This window comes from Dermacentor variabilis, chromosome 5 (genome assembly GCF_050947875.1).
Source record: "Dermacentor variabilis isolate Ectoservices chromosome 5, ASM5094787v1, whole genome shotgun sequence".
NCBI lineage: Eukaryota > Metazoa > Arthropoda > Arachnida > Ixodida > Ixodidae > Dermacentor > Dermacentor variabilis.
Window position 1 is genome coordinate 163839168 of NC_134572.1, and position 21404 is coordinate 163860571.

Here is a 21404-nt window from a genome sequence, read left to right on the forward strand (position 1 = left end):
TTCCATGTGCACGCTATCAATTTACCCGGGGCAGGTAAAAAAAAACATTATTACAAATATAAAGGCGGAGCAAAAGAGCAAGCAGTGATCTCCAAGAACAGAAAGAAAGGCTACAGTAATGTTAACAGCGAAGTGGGAGTTTTCCGTGGTTGTTTAATTAAATAAACTTGTTTCAAAATGTTTTATTAGCTTTCCTTTTTTGAGAAGGCGATTTCAGGATGCTTTTGCAACAGTTTCTAAAAAGACTGCGGGACCAAATGTTGTCAGCACTTCAGTTACTCTGGAGCCTCGGATCATTTCGGAACTAGAAAGAATATCAGGAAGGTAAGTTTAGTGAAGAAATAAGCTTGTCATGACAACGAACTGCGTAAAATTTTTTCTACGTTAACTTTTTATTTTGCTTCATAGTTCCGGTTTCAGTCGTGGAAAATAGCCTTGTCTGTTCCTTTGAAATTTTTCAAGCTTTACGACGATTAGTTCTGGCAATAGATGTACTGATGAAAAATAAAAAAATATGAAAAACTGGAACATAATTCTTTTTAACGTTTTTAGCTATGTAGGCAGCCCAAATACAACTAATACTAGGTTAACCATTGAAAAGCATAACCTTGTTCATGACTTTTCTTACAGCCAATTCTAAAACTCATATTTCCCAGTCTCGCCCCACCCTAGACTAACAAGTACGAAGCCACGCACGCGCATAGGCAAACATCATAGATCTCACTCCATGACCGCAATCGCTCGCTGTAACAACGTTGGCGTGATGAGCTCCCCACTCGGGCAACAAACGCTACGGGCTCCCTCTCGCTTCATCTTCTACACTTGAGATCACGCAACCTTCGCCACTTTAGTCATGCGGGAGGACAACGCGCGTTACGCGACTGGCCATGTCTGCTTACCCACTACATGCACCCTTAACTGATTACCTCTAAGATACGGAACTGCAAACATCAATTTGCTATGCGTATTTTGGACGGGTAAATACACCTGTGATGTCAGAGCAGTTCACGTTGTGAATTCATTTCGTACTAGGTTATCGATGCTGACTATCTTAATGGAAGCACATCCAGTGGCACACAACGCACCGAATTATTCATTTGCGAAGTGCTTCTCCAAGTAATGGTTAGAGCAGCACTCAAAGATGGCTGATAACGTTCCGCTTCGCTGCGACGAGCACTGAGGTCTCGTGTCTTATTCAGTGATTGCTGCCGTGGCGCCCTGTTTTTGGCTGTATAAGCTTTTCGACACTCTTCCACATGCAAACGACGTCGCTCTGCCAATTTTCAGCTGAGAATACGTTTCGACGGCAATTTTTCGCACCCTGGGGCACACCCACGTCACCGTCGAGGAGCACCTGCGATCAAAACAAGTGTACTAGTTGCAGACTTCTGCCCCATTCTCCTCGCCCCGCCTCTGCGACGCCGGCATGACGACGGTGCCACTCGGATCACTTGAAGACGCCAACTCAACCTTCCACCTCCTGTTATTTACTTTCGCTTCACTGGGCTATCGACACCCTCTCCACATTTTCGCGCTCACTACATCTCGTGATCCGGTTAGGTGAGGAAAACCGCAGGTGCCGTAGGCGATTCTATTCGCCTCAAAACGCAAAAAAAATGCAAATCCTTTAAAGCCGGAAAACATATGACTGGGTTGGCCGAAAAAAGAAAAAAAATGCTAGTCTCTGCCCACGCTGGCGCCGGCGGTTACGTAAAAAAGAAATTCCAAGGAAAAGCAGAATGGAACGAGTTTACATTACCGCTATCCAGGTTCTGCCATATCTAAGTGGGCCCAAAAGTGTGTTTACCACTGTTTAACATCATCATGCTAAACCGCAGCCAAGGGCAACCGAGGGATATGAAACATTTAGTGCACTTTTTTTAAAGTTGTTAATGTCTGCTAGCATTTCATCCACAAGGCAAATCCTACACAGCCTTGTATAGTGGAAATATAGTTCTGTCGAGCACCAGTGGCGCAGTCATTGCAGCTACCAATAATGTCGCATTGCTACTTCCCTCGGCAACATCTAAAATACATTTAGTTGGTCACGTGAAGACGCTTCAGTTCAGCGACAGCTTATATCTCATCAATGCCAGAAAATGTACAGAAAAAAAAGTCATGGTACAGAGTATTTAAGAGTAAGAAAGTCTTCTATAGGCAATATTAAAAATGAGGCGGGCACGTATATTTCCAGAAGATGATTAAGATGCTTGGCGGTGTGAAATTGCTATTACGTCATACTCTCGCATGGGAGGACGAGCGCATGCTTCTTGCGTCATAGGCCTCGGGTTGTACATGTGGCCATAGTATTTGTCACTTTCTAAGTCGACACATATAAAGTTGAACGATAGGTTGACGGCTTTGGTGCCGTGTAATATACGAGTGCGCGTTGATTACACAGACGAAAATGCAATCTAGATCATCCAAACCAACGGGAAACAAAACGTCGGAGGCGCACTGGGGAAAACGATGTAGAGAAATACACAGAAATACACCATAGATAAAGTACCACGCCTTGAGATTCTTATCCTGTCCTCAAATAATAATCCTCACCCACCTTTCGTGCATTCCTTTCCCTTGCGCTGCGCGACCGGTAGTTCCAGGTCACGAAAGGCATGCGCGTTATCAGCGTGACATAACATTTTCGGGAGTAGGTAGCGTAACGAGCGTTAAGTTTCGAAGGGAAAGAACGGGAAAGTAACAAGAGTGATGACGATATAATTTCTGAACTTGTTCCTACCCAAGGTGTTAGAAGATCGTTCCCTATTGCAAAAACCAGTGCCACTGGGACCCAGTGCGCCGGATTATGGGCCCAGTACAGCGCGCTGGACGCTGGGGCGCTGGGAAGGCGCGGCGTACTGGGAGGCACTGGCTACTCGTGCGAAAAACAGCTCTAGCGCGTTAAATATACGGTGCCTGGACACCGTGTATATTTTTTTGAATACAGAAAGCAAGAAAGAGCGCTTTAGTGCAATAGAAAAACAGAAAAAAAAAAAACGTAAGAAATAAAACTGCTCCGACAAGGATTCGAACGTCCGACCTACAGATCCCAAGCCCGTCGTTTTACCACTACGCCACGCCATCATTTGGAAATACGCGGATAATTTGCCATGTCAAAGCCGAGAAGCAGTTTGTTTCGCAGAGATACGTCTCGTACATACGTGGTTGACGCGCTATCGCCCAGCAACTAGAACTCACGCCTGTACCAGAAATAAAAAGTTGCTGTCCGTATTCAGCACTATGCTTGGAAGTGCCACACCATAGATTTTCGCTTGCGATTGCTACTTTAACTACCCGCGTCGAGATCGCTCCCCACCGAAGCTTAGGCCTAGCGAATCCGCCGAGTCCGTCCTCTTGGCGTGTCTAGGCGCAGGAATCAAGAAATCTAACACGGATAAATCACTCTATATTTCAGCTTTCGCATCGATATTCTTAAATAAACGATTTTTTCCTGTCTACAGTGCCAGCACAAGAAGCGGTGACCGTAGATGTGACGCGTCATAAACAAAGGTATGTGTGCTATGGCCGAAGGCTCCCAGCACTAGCCCGCGCTTCTCTGACGAAGATCTATGACTAGACATGCGTGTTCACTGAAAGGCATCACTGAACTAAGGAAACGGTGCATATCCTTTGCGTGAAGAACAAGAAATGGCTATCGAAATCGGCAGTAACAGGCCATACACCATCCCGGGTCGGCGGTTCATTTAGGACTTCTTTTCGAAATTAAAATAGCAATCGCAAGTGAAAATCGATGGCGTGGCACTTCCAAGCATACTGCTGAATACGGACAGCAACTTTTTCTTTCTGGTACAGACTTGAGTTTTAGTTGCTGGGCGATAGCGCATCAGCCATGTCTATACGAGACGTAGCTCTGCGGAACAAACTGCTTCTCGGCTTTGACATGCCAAGTTATCCGCACATTTCGTCTGATGGTGTGGCGTAGTGGTAAAGTGACGGGCTTGGGATTTGCAGGTCGGACGTTCGAATTCTTGTCGGAGTAGTTTTATTTTTTACGTTTCTTTTTCTTTTTTTATTGCACTAAAGCGCTCTTTCTTGCTTTCTGTATTCAAACAAATATATACGGTGTCCAGGCACCGCATATTTAACGCGCTAGAGCTGTTTTTCGCCCGAGTAGCCAGTGCCTCCCAGTACGCCGCGCCTTCCCAGCGCCTGCCCAGCGCCCCAGCGTCCAGCGCGCTGCACTGGGCCCATAATCCGGCGCACTGGGTCACAGTGGCGCTGGTTTTTGCAATAGGGTTGATAGTGCAAATTCCCTTTGTTTTCGTGATGATTCATAAATTTATAAGTTGTCCCAGCAATGAGCTGCCGTGCTGAGTTACGCACCATCATCGTCGAATACTTGAGGAGTGCAGGGGGTCTGGTGGTAGTGATACTTAGAGCTCCCGCTGGTGGTGCGAGCTTCTGTTGAAGCACAAATGCGGGGACCGCTCTTTTCTTTGCTTGACCCGAGTTCCTGCTCCATTCGTCTGCCTCGTCGGCAAGTGCAATTAGGACGGTGCCTGAACACCGGTGTCTTGTCGGTCTGAGGAGAGACAGTGGCAGAAAACGCTTGTCAGTGGCCCGTTTTAGGGAAACCTACCCGCTATCTACTTGATTCTGTCATCTCTGGCACATTAGAAAGGGAGTCACAATGGCCGATCAGCAAACTACGCAAAAAAAGATTGAAAATGTGGCACCAAACAAGAAAGTAGCAAAGACAGCTTTTCTTTCCATCTGCTTCAGTTTGAAATTCTGCTGGAACACAGCGCTGCATCTTCGTTACTTTCTTGGACTTTGTCGTATGATCTTGGGTTGCAGCGCGAAGGGAGACGGACACAGACTTGAAGCAGACAGGACGAGCGCTATTCACATTGAAAGGAGCCCTGTGTACAAGAAATCTAATGCAACAGGATAGAAAGTTGGGAGAATTGGTACGGTAACATGATCTTGGGTTGCAGCGCGAAGTTCCTTCGCGCTGCAACCCAAGATCATGTTAGCGTACCAGCTCGCCCAACTTTCTATCCTTTTGCATTTTGTTGTACTTTGTGCAGCGCACTGATCGCCATCACGACTGAACTTTTCCAACTCGCCCAAATCCCCAACCTGTTATGAAGGGTGGCGAGTAGTTCTTGAATGGCTGTATTTACCTATGAATGTAACCTTACTGCAATGTATTGTTTTGTTTTATGGTAGTTGGACATTTTCATTGTTGTCTACAGTACGATACCAATGGAAGAGTACATCACTTTATAGGATGGATTATATAAAGAAACGTGCGAGCTATTCATTCTTACAGGTAATTAGTACATCGACATTGTCTCTCTTCTTTTTTTGAGGCGGGGGGAGGGCGCGTTTATGTCATTCTTATACAAATTAATAAAATCTTGCTGTCTAGAGTATGGTGCACCATGCGGATGCAGTTACTGGCTTAACGTTGTAGTCACGATGACGTTATCGTTATCGTGTATATTTATGAAGTCCTGGCCGAGGATCAGGTCGGCCGTCTAGCAATAGTGAGAAATGTTGCGCAAGTTTCACAATAAATTGAATATAGGTAGCATTGTGACTGATGTGTACTTGAAATATATCGTCCGTGCGTACTTTTCTTCTTTCGGACGCTCAGTTAGAGGAAACTTTCATATTTATTGTAGCAAACAGCAACGGTCGCTCAGGATATAATGCGACATTTGAGAAACGTGAAGCGAATTTCTATTGTATCTCTTAGAAAGCGGATAAGCTATTGTTCGCAACAACAAGCGCGTCGAATGAGGTAATACGCAGAAGAAATAAATTTCCAAGGTCAAAATAAATTTCCAAAAAGGAGACCCGCCATGCTTGATTAGTGACTATAGTCTTGGGCTGCTAAGAACGAGGTCGTGGGATCAAATTCCGGCCACGGCGCCCACGTTTGAAGGGGCCAAATGCGAAAACACCCGCGTACTTAGACTTAGATGCAGGTTAAAGAACCCCAGGTGGTACCAATGATTCCGGAGCACCCCGTTTCGGCGTGTCTCATAATCAGATCATGGTTTTGGTACGTAAGTTTCCTTAATTTAATAATCCGAAAACAAGATACAGCTACAGTTTTAACCGGAATACGCGTTTAGACAAATACGGCGATAAGACGGCCACCGTTTCGGAAAAAATTCAGCTAAGGTTAATGGTCCTGGTATAAGAAAGAGACATTGGCTTCTCACGAGGAGGCACCACTTGTGGTGACACTGAGGAATTAGTTTCAAAACTGCGAGTAAGAAATCTAAGTCTGTATTGGACAAGCTTGTGCCAAGAAAAATGAATAACACTGAGTGCATAACGACAGCGGTGACCACACTTGCATGTCGCGATTAAGCTTCGCGCACGCAGTCTAAAGAGACAATATTCTTTAATTTTAGAATCTGCGACAACTATATAGATAGAAAGTTCCGATACATGAAGTCATGTCTTGCGCAGTGCGATAATAGGGGTCTTGCAGAAAGAAAGCGGACCAGTAAAAATAAATTGCGGGCCCAATCATTCATATGGTGGTGGATTAGCCAGCGACGCTGCTTCTGCCGTTCGGACGCAGACTAGAACGACTTAGCTTGACGATGATAAGCGGCCTCCAGTGCGCGATCTTCATCGGTAGCTTGCGCTCGACGCCAGTGATTAAACCCTCGCATCTGTTCTCGCTGACGTTCATCGGAGGCAAAGTCGCTGGCCACATTCTCCACTTTCTCACGGCCGCGTTGTCGTTGGTTGTAGGCGCGTGTCTGCTGTCGACGCCTCTCCTCGTACTCGGCTTCTTCTTCGGCAGTGCGCACAAAGCGTGGTATTCCCACTTTTCCCATTTCTGATGCAACCGTTGCAATGGTGTATACCTCAGCAATGCACAATCCGGTTCTTACATACCGAGGCGGGTACCGCGGTGCACATTCCCGTGTTTTAAACCCGCTGCAACTGCCGTGCCGTTGTATTGAGGGCAGACGACAGCCGACGCAGCCCGCAGCAACGGCGGGCAGCCCGGGTGCACTCCGCCACTGCGCACGTGTGGTGCGCGGTGAAATCACGTGTCTTTTCTTTCGTCAGCGCCGTACTGTCGTTCGTTATCTTTTTTGTTCACTTTACCGACGTTAGCCAGCCCAGATCCCCCCCACCCCCTGTCATACCACGCAGTGACGCTATCTCTTGTGTTTACTTTAAGAGCTTTAGCAAGCACAAAACATCCCCCCTCGCTCCTACGACATCATGCACACGGCTCACTCCTACAGGTAGGTCAGGTAAACAGCTTCGCTGTAATAGGTCCGTAACAGGAAATGAAGGCAATAAAGGAGAAAAACTGCTGTATTAGAATTATTTTGTTCACTGTGATAAGAAAAGTATTTTTAGAATATGAGCCGTCCCGCTGGTGAGATGGAAGCACCACGCGCGACAGATCAAAGTGTAGCAGCATCGGATTCGTGATATCTGGCTTCCTGTCAGGGTTATCTTCGCGCCCCTTGCTTTAGCGAGACTGGTACGGATAATTATATGCGGGGGAGTTGGACCGCCTAGAGTCACAAAACGCACAAGGCATGAGTGTGAAAGCACCAAGCGCAGGAAGCGTCAAAAAATGTCGTCTTGTAGAAAGAACGCGAGCGCCATTTATGCCAGGAAACACTTTCTTCATTTGTGAACAACACACAACGAAGACTGGCAGTCAGAAGAGATCGAACGTGGGAAGTGTGCTATCAAAAAAATTAGGAATGACGCATATTTACTAAGCTATTCAAGATACTCTGTTTTGAATACTTGTGTGTGCATTTTGCTATTTACGTAATACTTTTGTACAAGTGTTTTCGTATAGTAACTTATTACTTTTTGGAGGCATGCGTACTCTTACTCAAGATACCTTTCGAGATACTTCCACGCGACTTGACTGGTAATTCGTGCCGAAATGCATCGCTTCGTCGAGAAACTTACGACGTGCACTTGAACTTCTAAATCTATCAATGCGATGGCCGTCACCATAGCCTAAGATCTTGTATGCGATCTGACTTTCATTATATCGGCACGCCGAAAGTATGCACGCCAACATTTGACAATCCCAAGCTATAGCGAGGGCTGCGCCTTATAGAGAAGTGACAAGACAGCGTCTTCCAAAGTCAGGCTTTCTTTGTCTACACCACCAGCGTTTCACTTGTCGTCGTCCCTTGTCTCGCAGAGTAAGGTGTGCATCACTCTGGAGACAACGTCTTAGTAAGCTGGGCTAATCCCGGAGACTGCGAAATCAATGGTTGAAGATCGGTGAAAGTCACATCTGTTTTACGGCGAAGCTGTATACCTCTACTTCCCAATGGACCTGCAGTCTCCGCAGGCCAACAAACAGCGGGAGTGCGTCGCCTGCGCCGGTTGTTTCCCCGCAACTCCTGCAGGGTGCGTTAGCTTGGCGCACGCCGCTGCTGTTAGTGATGCACATGATGGTAATGATGATTATGATGGTAAGGGAGCTGAAGGGAAGCTCGAGTTTAACATCTCATACAAACAGGTGGGTACAATAGCGGAGCAGGAGCTTCCAGGTTTCCTTTATGTGGAAGACATTGTGTTGATAGCTAACAAGCCAATTGATCTGCAACAACGTCTGGCTAATATCTGTAGACAGGACGGCGAGAACGTAGGTCTGAAATCGGAAGTTCAAGATCAGGTGTTATGGTATTCAGCGAAAACCGCGAATAGACTGTCAATACAGGGCCAGGCAATACCTTAGGTAAAAAAGTATATATATATATATATATATATATATATATATATATATATATATATATATATATATATATATATATATATATATAAATATATATATATATATATATATACACCTTGGCATATGCATTAGCGAAGGCAATAGATAATGCAAACACAGGAAACAACAATAACAGCAAACGGCAAGAGCACTGTGGCCGTAATGAAACACAGAATATTACGGATACACAACAGGTATGAGGTGTTCCGGGGTACGTGGAAAGGTGTAGTGGTTCGAGGACTTAGATTTCGAAGTGCGGTGGTTTCCTTGAAGTCAGGGGTACAATCTGTTACGTTTCGCCTACGACGCGCGGTATAGCCGGCGCGGATGCAGCGGACGCCGGGGCTTCGTTCAAAGCGGCGGACATTTTGGCCCGTTCGGCGCCGCCGCTACGCCTCCCCGCCAAGCGCGTCCAGGCATGTTCCAATGCCACGTGTCTTCGTGTGTGCGTGTGTGTGTGTGTGCATGTTGGTGCCCACGCTTGTCAAAGCGCGGCAGCCGGGGAGAGGAGCTCCCCCAACTGTGAAGCGAGGTCTGACCGGTGCCGGCCCGGCGGATGCGTCACCTACTCGTCTCAACGTGTCTCTCAGCATGTCCGTGCCCCGCGTCACGTGCGCCTCTGACGAGACGTTCCTTCTTGCCCTCAACTGCGAGAGTATAAAAGCAGCTACCCCCGGACGCCAAGAGAGAGGCTCCGATTTCTTCTGTTGAGTAACGTGCTCTCCCGTCTCTCCACTTCGGTCGACCTGACCGCCCGCGCTTTTGCGATGCTAGAATAAACAAGTTGTTCTGTTACCAGTCGACTCATGCTTTGCTCGGACCTTCGAATGCTTCCAGTTGTGCCCCAGGCCGCCAGGCCAACGCTACCCTTGGGGCTTGCAACCCATCTGCAAAAACTCGTGCCAGCGGTGCGATTGCAACAACTGTCTGCCAGCGGTGATATCGCGACAACGGAGGCCAGCAGCGAAGATATGCGGTTGACTGTATGCTGAGCAGCTCAACGACGATCCGGGAGCAGTGCAACGAGCCCTGTGTGATGACTGGTTGCCTGCAGCGGAACGACTGCGCTGAATTCTTGGCTGCGAGGTTTGGTGAGTGCGGGACTTTCTTCTTCTGAGTTTTGCCAGGCTTTTGTTAGTGTCAGAAACAGAGCTGGTAATTGTGGTTGTCGTTGCTGCCGGGTTAGTTTGCGGCAAGACAATAGTAGGCAGTAGAGAAAGCAGCATTCAGAGCAGCCATGGATTTGAAGTCGTTGCGCAAACCGAAATTGCTGGAGCTTGCAAGAGAGTTGGGTCTGGATGTCTCAGACAAACTCAGAAAACCAGAACTGCTAAGGGCTATTCTTGAGTTAGAAGCTGAGGATGACGAGCTGTCGGAATGCCTTGAGACCGTTGAGGAGAGGGCAATAAGACAGGAGCGCGAACTTATAGAACAGAAAGAGCGAGAGCACCAAGAGAAAGAAAAAGAGCGAGAGCAACAAGAGAAAGAAAAAGAGCGCGACCGTCAACACGCTTTGGAAATGAAGCGTCTCGAGGTAGAGATGGAACGCGCTCGTAATGGAAGTCAGGCACACGGTGCAGAAGAACGAGTATTGTTCAAAATGACTGACCTGATGCGGCCGTTTAAGCTTGGAGAGGACATTGGTTTGTTCCTGGTTAACTTTGAGCGAACGTGCGAGAAGCAGGGGTTCTCTCGGGCAACGTGGCCACAGCGCTTGCTCACTTTGTTACCCGGCCAGGCGGCCGACGTAGTCGCTCGCTTGAAGAGAGAGGAGGCAGAGGATTTCGACAAAGTGAAATCGAGTCTGCTAAAAAAGTACAGGCTGTCAGCGGAGGCATTCCGTCGGAAGTTTCGGGAAAATGAGAAAGGCAAAAGAGTCATATACAGAGTTAGCCTACAGGCTTATGTCAAACATGCAGGAGTGGCTCAAAGAAGAGAAAGCGTTTGGTGACCACGAGAAAGTTCTGCAGTGTTTCGGGCTGGAACAGTTTTATAGTCGGTTACCTGAGAACGTGCGGTACTGGGTCTTGGATAGGCCAGACGTTGGTACGGTGGCTAAAGCCGCCGAGCTAGCCGAGGAGTTTGTGACGCGTCGGGCTCGCGGAGCTAAGGACGGTCAAAAGGGTGAATTTGGCTCCAAGTTTGAGAGGCCGAAGTTCACACCTATGAGAGCAAGGGGGGACACACGTAGTGCGGATGAGAGTGAAAGTCCGACCGAACGTAAGGAGACGGCGGCAGCCGAAGCCGAACGCAGAAAGCGGCTCGAGATGAGGCAAGTGCGCGTGTGTTATACGTGCCAGAAGCCGGGTCACTTTTCGGCGCAGTGTCCGGAAACAAAAACAAAAGTCGTGTTTTTGTCATTATGCAGCACTGACGAGAACATGAAGCTTCTCGAGGCTTACATGCGAGACCTCCTCGTGAACGGGAAAGAGTGCCGAGTGCTTCGCGATTCCGCAGCTACGATGGATGTAGTTCACCCCTCTTACGTAGAACCCGATATGTTCACGGGCGAATGCGCATGGATCAAGCAAACCGTAGAAGCTCATAGCGTGTGTCTGTCCGTAGCAAAAGTGCTTATTGAAGGACCTTTCGGAGCACTCGAGACGGAGGCCGCAGTGTCATCTATGCTGCCTCCCCAGTACCCGTACCTATTTTCGAACAGGTCCGATCACCTCCTGCGCGAGAAGGGGCTTTTGTTTGGTGAGGCTAGCGCTCAGGCCTTAACCAGATCGAAGGTTCGGGAGCTCGCTGCAAAGGCGGTAGTTGCGGGGCCGACGTTGTCGAACAGTGAGAAGGGGTCAGAGGTGCAGCAAGCTGATATTCGGAGCACGTCCGAACTGAATAAAATTGAGCCTGTAGCGTTGAAGGCACCAGATACTGGAGAGAGAATGCCCGACACGGGAAAGTTAGAAGAGCTATCTGCAGATTTGCTCATCGCGCCTACGTCAGACGGACTTAATAGGTTGCTAAAAGTCAGCCGGTCGGCTTTGATAGCCGAGCAAAAGAAGGATGGCAGCCTAGAAAACATACGCTGCATTGTCAAGGAAGGTATCGCCAAGAAAAATGCTCGCTTTGTGGAAAGAGGTGGGGTCCTGTACGGGAAGTATCTAGACCGCAGGGGAGTGGAGTTCGATCAGCTGATCATGCCTCAGTGCTACCGTCAGAATCTGTTGCGCTTGTCGCATGGGGGTTCGTGGTCCGGACACCTAGGAGTTAAGGAAACTAAGGACCGTCTCTTGCAAGAGTACTATTGGCCAGGGTGTTTTCGGGACGCAGACCATTTCGTGAGGACATGTGACACCTGTCAGCGGGTGGGCAAACCAGGGGACCAATCGAGGGCGCCGTTGAGATTGGTACCTATCATTACGGAGCCTTTTAGACGGCTCGTTATTGATACAGTGGGACCTCTGCCGGTAACAGACACGGGGTACAGACACATTTTGACTGTGATCTGCCCAGCGACAAAGTTCCCTGAAGCAGTGCCGCTTAAAGAACTCAGCTCAGTTGAGATAATCAGTGCACTACTGTCCATATTTGCCCGAGTTGGTTTTCCTGCGGAAATTCAATCAGATGAGGGCACAGTGTTTACTAGCGCTTTGACGACAACTTTTCTCGAAAGGTGTGGGGTAAAGCTGTTACACAGCTCGGTGTACCACCCACAGTCGAATTCCGTTGAGAAGCTCCACTCCGTCATGAAGCGCGTGTTGAGAGCATTGTGTTTTGAACAACAAACGGACTGGGAGCTGTGTCTGCCTGGGGTGATGTTTGCATTAAGGACCGCGCCGCATGCGGCTACGGGGTTTTCGCCAGCTGAGCTGGTGTACGGTCGCTCGCTGCGATCTCCGCTTCGCATGCTTCGAGAATCGTGGGAAGGCAGGGGCGACGACCCAGTCGTGGGGGAGTACGTGCTTAGGCTCCTAAAACGCTTAAGAAGGGCACAAGAGTTGTCAGGTGAAGCAATGACAAAGGCCCAGCAGAGGGCCAAGGTTTATCATGATCGGACAGCCAGGGCCCGTCGTTTTGAGGTGGGCGATGAGGTAATGATATTGCGCACATCGCTAAAAAACAAACTCGACGTGCAGTGGGAGGGCCCAGCACGAATTGTTCAAAAACTGTCGGACGTCAACTACGTCGTGAGCCTGCCAGGAAAACGGAAAGCACAGCAAGTTTACCACTGTAATCTGCTCAAACCCTATAAGCAACGGGAAGCAATGGTGTGTATGATGGTAAACGTTCCCGAAGAGCTTCCGGTCGAGCTCCCGGGACTAGGCTCAGTGAGGAACAGGGAAGACACCGATCAAGTCATTAATGACTTAATCAGTAAAGCACCGCTGTCGCCTGAGCAGAAAACCGAACTACACCAGCTCTTACAAGAGTTTCAAGGTCTGTTCTCTGAGAGGCCTGGTAGGACTTCTGTCCTTACTCATGACATAGAACTTACCTCCCCAGAGCCAGTACGATCCAAGGCGTACCGGGTGTCACCCCGCCAGAGCGATATTATGGAGGCTGAGGTAAAGAAAATGCTACAGCTCGGTGTTATTGAGGCGGGTGAGAGTGATTATACCTCCCCTTTGATTTTAGTTGAGGTACCGGGCAAGGAACCTCGTCCTTGCGTCGACTACCTCAGGCTTAATTCCATCACTAAGGATCAAATTTATCCGATCCCTAACATCGAGGAGCGCCTTGCGAAAGTTAGTAGCGCTCAGTTTATTTCCATCCTAGATCTTGCCAGGGTTTATTGGCAGGTTCCACTTACAGAAGAGGCTAGTAGGTATGCGGCGTTCATTTCACCAATGGGAACATTCCGTCCTAAAGTGTTGAGTTTTGGCTTGAAGAACGCGCCATACTGTTTTTCAAGCCTCATGGATAAAGTGTTGCGGGGACAGCAAGAATTCGCTTTACCGTATTTAGACGACGTAGCTATATTCTCCGCATCCTGGTCTGAGCATATGGCACACTTGCGGGCAGTGCTAACCCGCCTGCGCGAAGCGGGCTTGACAGTCAAGGCTCCCAAGTGCCAGTTAGCACAGGCCGAGGTTGTCTACCTCGGTCACGTGATTGGTCGGGGTCGTCGCCGCCCCTCTGAAATAAAGGTGGCCGCTGTGCGAGACTTCCCGCAACCGCGCACGAAGACCGATATTCGGTCGTTCTTAGGTGTCGCCGGCTACTATCAGCGGTACATCCCCCGATACTCTGATATCGCGGCTCCCCTGACGGATGCTCTATGATAAACAGAGCCCCAAACAGTCGTCTGGGACGAGACAAAGGAAAGAGCTTTTAGCGCCCTAAAGAGCGCCCTAACAAGCCAGCCTGTGCTACGATCGCCAGACTACATAAAAGGCTTCGTTGTTCAGTGCGAAGCTAGTGAGCGAGGCATGGGCGTTGTACTGTGCCAACGGAAAAATGGAGAAGTGGAACACCCCGTCCTGTATGCTAGTTGTAAGCTGACCAGTCGTGAGCAGGCGTACAGCGCCACCGAGAAAGAGTGTGCGTGTCTTGTATGGGCCGTTCAGAAATTGTCATGCTACCTAGCCGGCTCGAGGTTTATCATTGAGACGGATCACTGCCCTCTCCAATGGCTGCAGACCATCTCTCCCAAAAATGGCCGCCTCCTGCGCTGGAGTCTCGCTTTGCAACAATATTCCTTTGAGGTGCGTTACAAAAATGGGAATCTCAACGGTAACGCCGATGGCTTAAGTCGAAGCCCCTAACGTAGGAATCAGCCTCAGTGTTGTTTGTTACTAATGTTTTTCTTCCTGAGGCAGGATTTTTAACATATTGCTTTTGTTTAGTGTTTCAAAGTGATGACGTGCTTTCTAGTGCAATTTTCCAATTTGTGGACGCGTTCTGGGTGCTGCTAGACTACCGTAACGAACTAGGCAGTGGTATAAAAGGGGAAAGAGCCTGGCAGGGCTTAGTGAGGGTTGTGCCGTGCTTGTTGACTGAGCGGTTGAGTTTCGGCGTAGTTCTAACGCTTGCTGGGAACGAGAAACAAAAATGGCAACTCTCCCGAAGTCACTTTGCAGTGTCCTGTGTGAACCTGAACGTGAGAACGAGGCCTTCTCGGTGCGCTGCGCTCAACAAACGCCGAGGGACGACCGACTTCGGTTGTGAGCATCATCGAGCGACATCCCTCCGGACAGCGGATGCAGTCCCCTGACCATCGGGATCTCCTTCCCCCGGCGGGGCGGTCTGTTACGTTTCGCCTACGACGCGCGGTATAGCGGGCGCGGATGCAGCGGACGCCGGGGCTTCGTTGAAAGCTGCGGATATTTTGGCCCGTTCGGCGCCGCCGCTACGCCTCCCCGCCAAGCGCGTCCAGGCATGTTCCAATGCCACGTGTCTTCGTGTGTGCGTGTGTGTGTGTGTGCATGTTGGTGCCCACGCTTGTCAAAGCGCGGCAGCCGGGGAGAGGAGCTCCCCCAACTGTGAAGCGAGGAGGTCTGACCGGTGCCGGCCCGGCGGATGCGTCACCTACTCGTCTCAACGTGTCTCTCAGCATGTCCGTGCCCCGCGTCACGTGCGCGTCTATAGAGGCGTTCCTTCTTCCCCTCGACTCCGAGAGTATAAAAGCAGCTGCCCCCGGACGCCAAGAGAGAGGCTCCGATTTCTTCTGTTGAGTAACGTGCTCTCCCATCTCTCCACTTCGGTCGACCTGACCGCCCGCGCTTTTGCGATGCTAGAATAAACAAGTTGTTCTGTTACCAGTCGACTCATGCTTTGCTCGGACATTCCGATGCTTCCAGTTGTGCCCCAGGCCGCCAGGCCAACGCTACCCTTGGGGCTTGCGACCCAGGTGCAACAACGGGTGTCAGCGCTGAGGTTCCAACAAATCAGAACTCGACGGTCACTGGGACCGTCGCATTGGGCGCTCGCGGGAAAACTACAAATGAAGCTTGGTAGGGTGAGATGAGTTGGAGAAGTTTTGAAATGAGGGAAGGTCAGAATAAAATTTATTAGGAAAACAGGCTGAGGAATATGGAACAAAGTAAATGGGTTGTGGGAGTGTTCAGATATTTGTACAGGAAAAACTTTGATCACAATGCAGGAAAGGAACTAGGCAGCTTACCACAAGCATGCGAACGGTCTGGTGAGCAACATAGCAACAAAGAACGTGAAACGCATAGTCAGAGAGGTAGAGACAATCTCATGGGTGGCGGCAGTGGCAAAGAAACCTGCTATGAACAATTACTTAGGAGGAAAATGCGAAAGCAGCAAGAAGAAATTACCGCCCAAGCACCCCGCACCGAAGCTGAAACATGTGGCCCCGGTGTTTATGACTGGGTTAATCCGTGCGGTTAGCTAAAAGGCGGCTAGGTAAGCTGCCGGGTCCTCGGGCAGTTGGTGATTGCTCTCTACCTCGCTCCGACTACTTCGTTCCTTGTTTTCGCGGCGTTGCTGATCGAAAGCTGCCTGCTTCTCAGGAGTATTTACTAAACGTGGCCAACCGATTTCGGATATGGAGAGAAACTGCTGCATGCGCGCTCGGCTGCAACGGAGAGTAACGAAGATGCGCGTGCGGTTGCGCTGGAAGAATTATCGGCGTGCAGGCGAAAGACGAATGAATCGGCTAGCCACATACAGCATCGCTGTAGTACAATAAATTACCGCCCAAGCACTCCGTAGAGATGGTTAATCAGCGAAGCTGAAACGTGCGGCCCCCGTGTTTATCACTGGGTTAATCCCGATGGTTCAATAAACGATAGCTTGGTAGGCAACCAGATCCTCGGTACGCAGTTGCTGCTTGCCGTCGGCTGCACGAGCCTGTTCTTGAGCAAGGGCTGCAGCATCGCCACGGCGTAGATAGAGCTTGCTCGAGATTGCTCGCGGCGTTGCTGATCGAAAGCTCGCTGCTCCTCAGGATTTCGTATGACGCATAGCCTACACTTTTAGGACATGGAGAAAAAGTGCTGCGCGCAAGCTCGGCTGCGACGCAGAGCAACGCCGTCCCTACTGATGCAGCCAATCGTACGCCATTCCCCCCTTTTTTTTCCGTGCATGCGCATGGTGTTGCGCCGGAGAAGCTTTCGGTGTACAGGCTGTAACAGGCTTCGCTTCAGTTACAGGTTTCGCTGTAAAAATTTATGATAGCTCAATGGTATGTTTTTTACATTTTCAAGCGTGATCAGGATGCCATAGAACACGCACTCATAAAGCAAGGTACACCAAGGAAGAAGAAGCTTGTGCTTGCTGCGGTAGAGCTAGGGAAACGGTGGAGCGTGTTTTATTAGTATGTGCAGATATCTACCCAGCGGTCGATTTAGGCCCCTCTGGCCTCCTTGGAGCACTTCGGTTCAGCGAGAGCAGGTTGAAAGCAAACATGTTCGCAATAGAAATTGGTAAGAGGTGGTGCAAGCAAAGTAGCGAAACGACAAACTACGGAGGCGTACAAAAAGAAAGTTCCCTATAAGGGTTCAGACAGTATACTGATGGCACTTCGTCCTGTCTTCTTTTTGTTTGTTTGTTTGAATGTAGGTAGGACAAGCAATATATTGCTACGGAACAGTATTTGCAATGACCAAGAGGCGAGCAGTCTGAAGACGACGACGACGATTAGAGGCTAGTGCAGGCTGTTGCCTCTTGGCCAAGTGCGGCGTATTTCCTTGTAAATATACTTGTATATAGCTTTTCTTCAGCATCTTCCTACGTAACATATCTGGTGGAGGTTGGCGTTCCCTGTACCTCGTCACGGAGCTTCACAGTGGACGGTACGTCGAATCTTCCTTCATGGCTCTCGGTGACGACAACTCGACTCCGCTTCCTCCGACACCTGCTGCCACTTCGGTGACCTACATCGCTCTCCCCGCTCCCCGCGATCATGGCGTATTCTCGGGCAAAGATGGGGAAGACGTCGAGGACTGGATCAATCAGTACGAACACGTCAGCCGCAATAACCAGTGGCACCGTGCTATAATGCTCGCCAACGTAGCCTTTTACCTCGGTGGCACACCTCGAGTTTGGTTTCGGACACACGAAGATGAGCTCACCAGTTGGGATTCGCTTAAGCAAAAGCTCCGAGACTTGTTCGGCAACCCCTACGGTCACCAATTTGCCGCGCAGAAGGCGCTTTCCGGCCGCGTCTCGACGTCAACGGAGCGCTACGTCACGTACATTCAGGTCGTCTTGGCTCTGTGCCGCAAAGTTGACGCCCACATGACTCAGTCAGACAAGGTTTCCCACATCCTCAAAGGCATTGCCGATGACGCCTTCAATTTGCTGCTTTTCAACAACGTGGCGACGGTGGATGCAGTTATAAAAGAGTGCCGCCGCCTAGAACTCGCTAAAAGTCGGCGTATGGACCAGCAGTTTGCCCGTCTGCCCAAAACCCCAGCGACATCTTCGCGTGCGGACGCCCCTCGTTCCAAGAACACTGGCGATGTTACCAGGATTGTCCGGCGTGAGATCGAGGCAGCCTATCCGGCTGCCCTCGACTCCAGCTCCTCCAACGCACCTGCAGTTATGGTTTCCCTGATCCAGGCAGTTGTCCGCCAGGAGTTCGCCAACATGGGTCTTCACACCATCTGCTCGGACCATCGCCCTGATATCCACCCGGCTTCTTTGATTCCGCCCCGTTCCTCTTCTTCTTACCCACCACGTTTCCGCACGCCATCTGAATGGCGCACTGCTGACGACAAACCCATTTGTTTTCACTGCCGTCGAATCGGGCACGTTTCTAGGCACTGTTGCAGTCGCTGGAGTTCCCCGACCCGGTCTACTTATACTGCCTACTCTCGCCCCCAGGTTGCCCTTCTCGTCCTTAGGCTGCACGCTCCGATAATGCCTCCACTGATTCTCCTGCGCCGAACCAACCCTATTCTCGTTCGCCTTCGCCCCAACGACGACAATCTCGCTCTCCCCAGCCCCGTCGTTCCTATTCGCCAACTCCCTTCGAACGCCGCTCCCAGCCAGAAAACTAGACGGTGCGCAACTATTCCATCACTGAACGGGAGTGTCTGGCCCTACTTTGGGCGGTTGCGAAGTTCCGCCCATACTTATATGGCCGACCCTTTACCGTTGTCAGAGACCATCACGCGCTTTGCTGGTTATGCTCACTGAAAGATCCTACAGGAAGACTTGGTCGCTGGGCCATACGCCTCCAAGAATATTCGTATTTTGTCAAAAAGAAATCTGGCCGACTACACAAGGACGCTGACTACCTGTCTCGCTACCCGGTATACGAGCCTGACGACGCCGACAGTAGTACCGCCAACGGCATTTTCTCTGTGTCTGCCTTCCCTAACATCGCCGATGAGCACTACCGAGACCTATCGCTGCGAGCACTCATCGAGCGTCTGCGCTCTACACCTACCGACCCATCCGTTCGCCGATATGTCCCCCAGGGTGGCATTCTGTACCGAAGGAACTTCCTGCCTGACGGATCTGATCTTCTTCTTGTCCTGCCAAAAAATCTGCGACAGACTGTACTCTTTGAGATGTATGATGCACCCACTGCAGGACATCTTGGGCCTCAGTAACCTCGGTAACCTCTTGGGCCGTGGTAACCCGCACGTACGACCGCGTCCGCCGCCGCTTCTATTGGCCTGGTCTCGCTCGCTCCATCCGACGCTGTGTTGCTGCCTGCGATCCCAGCCAGCGTCTGAAAACACCTCAGGTGCTACCTGCCGGTCATCTCCAGCCGATCACCGTCCCTGTGGAACCGTTCTTTCGTGTTGGATTAGACCTCCTTGGTCCCTTTCCCACGTCATCCTCCGGGAACAAATGGGTAGCCGTCGCAACTGACTACGCCACCCGATACGCTATCACGCGAGCTCTCCCTACCAGTTGCGACACTGACGTCGCGCACTTTCTGTTATGTGATATTATCTTGCTTCATGGCGCCCCGCGACAGCTGCTTACTTACCGTGGTCGTAACTACCTCTTGAAAGTTATCGCCGACATTGTGCATTCCTGCTCCATTCAACACAAGCTGACTACCTCATACCATCCTCAAACCAATGGCCTGACAGAGCGCTTAAACCGTACTCGTACCGATATGCTGTCCAAGCACCTTTCCAAGGACTACCATGACTGGGATATTGCCCTTCCTTACGTCAGATTTGCGTATAATTCTTCCCTACACGACACCGCCGGATTTTCTCCATTTTATCTATTGTATGGTCGCGAACCGACCTTGCCCCTAGACACGGCACTTCCTCCTGCTGCGACCTCAACAAGCTAGTATGCACGCGACGCCATCGCCCTCGCCGACCATGCACGCCAGCTTGGGCGTACTCGACTGACGGCCTCGCAAACCACGCAGCAGCGTCAGTACAACGCCCGCCACCATGACGTACAGTTTTCGCCTGGTGGGCTCGTGTTCCTGTGGTCGCCCTGTCGTCACGTCGGACTTTCAGAGAAGCTCCTTTCGCAGACACAGGGTCCTACCGCATGCTGCACCAGGTGACGCCTGTGACGTAAGAAATTGCTCCTGTGAGTTCAACCTCGTCCTCTACTCTGGCATTTGGTGATGTCACGCACGTCAGTAGGCTCAAGGCATACTAGCTTCCGAGTCCGCCCTTTAGTCGCTCCGGGACGGCGCTTTCGCCGCCGGAGGTAGTGCTACGGAACCGTATTTGCGGTGACGAAGAGGCGAGCAGTGTGAAGATGAAGACGACGATTAGAGGCGCTAGCGCAGGCTGTTGCCTCTTGGCCAAGTGCGGCGTATTTCCTTGTAAATACACTTGTATATAGCTTTTCGCCTGCGTCTTCCTACGTAACAATATTAACAAGGGCCTGGTGGGGCAACCCAGCGGAGGGTTGCCATCTATCCATCCATCCAACTATCCATCCGCCTGCGCCGCTGGGTTCCTTGCAGCACCAGTAGATGGCGCTCGCCTCCGCGAATGAAGAACGACAGAGGAATATGGAAGAAAGTCAAAGAGCTGGGAGGGTGTTGAGGTATCTGGGCAGGAAAGACACTGATTCAGAGTGAAAGAAAAGAACTAGGAAGCTTACCAACGATTATGCGGCCTGTAGGGTGGGCAACACACCAACAAAGAATGTCAAGCGGTAAGTCAGAGATGCTGAAATAATCTCATGGATGGCGACAATGGAAAAGAAACCTGCCATGAGTAACTACTTAACACGAAAAAACGTAACCAGGAAAGAAACAATTTATGATAATTCAAAGGAAAGCTCACTACTTTTTGAAGCGAGATCGGGATGCTTTAGAACACGGACTTATAGAGCGAGATATAAGAAGGAAGAGAAAGAAAGTGCTTGCTGCGGTAAAGCTAGGCAAACTATGGAGCATGTTTTATTAGAATGTGAAGACGTCTACCCAGTGGTCGATTTAGGCATCATTCGTCACCTTGAAGCCTTCGGGTTCAGCGAGAGCAGTCCAAAAGTAAACATGTCCGCAATAGGGATTAGTAAGAGGCGATTGGAGTATTGGTGGAAGTAGGGAAAGGACAAAATACGGAGACGTTCAAAAGCACAGTTTGCAATAGGCGAGCAGAAAATTTGGTTGTGGGAGTTCATAGTGTTTTTTTTCTTTTTTATTGTGTCACCTAGGTAGGACATTAGGCAGCATAATAGCAAGAGCTTCGTGGCGCAACCCACCGCCCTGTTCGAAAGGGGACACTCATAACATACATACATACATACATACATACATACATACATACATACATACATACATACATAC

General features: G+C 49.9%; 1 protein-coding gene across 1 annotated transcript in view; it reads right to left on the reverse strand.

Moving 5' to 3' along the window:
* The window catches only part of LOC142583303 (uncharacterized), a 95829-nt gene that overhangs the window by 56918 nt on the left and 17507 nt on the right, over positions 1–21404 (reverse strand). The window contains exon 3 of the mRNA XM_075693719.1: positions 4345–4543. Within this exon, the coding sequence (XP_075549834.1) occupies positions 4345–4543 (199 nt within the window). The remainder of the gene's footprint in view (positions 1–4344; positions 4544–21404) is intronic.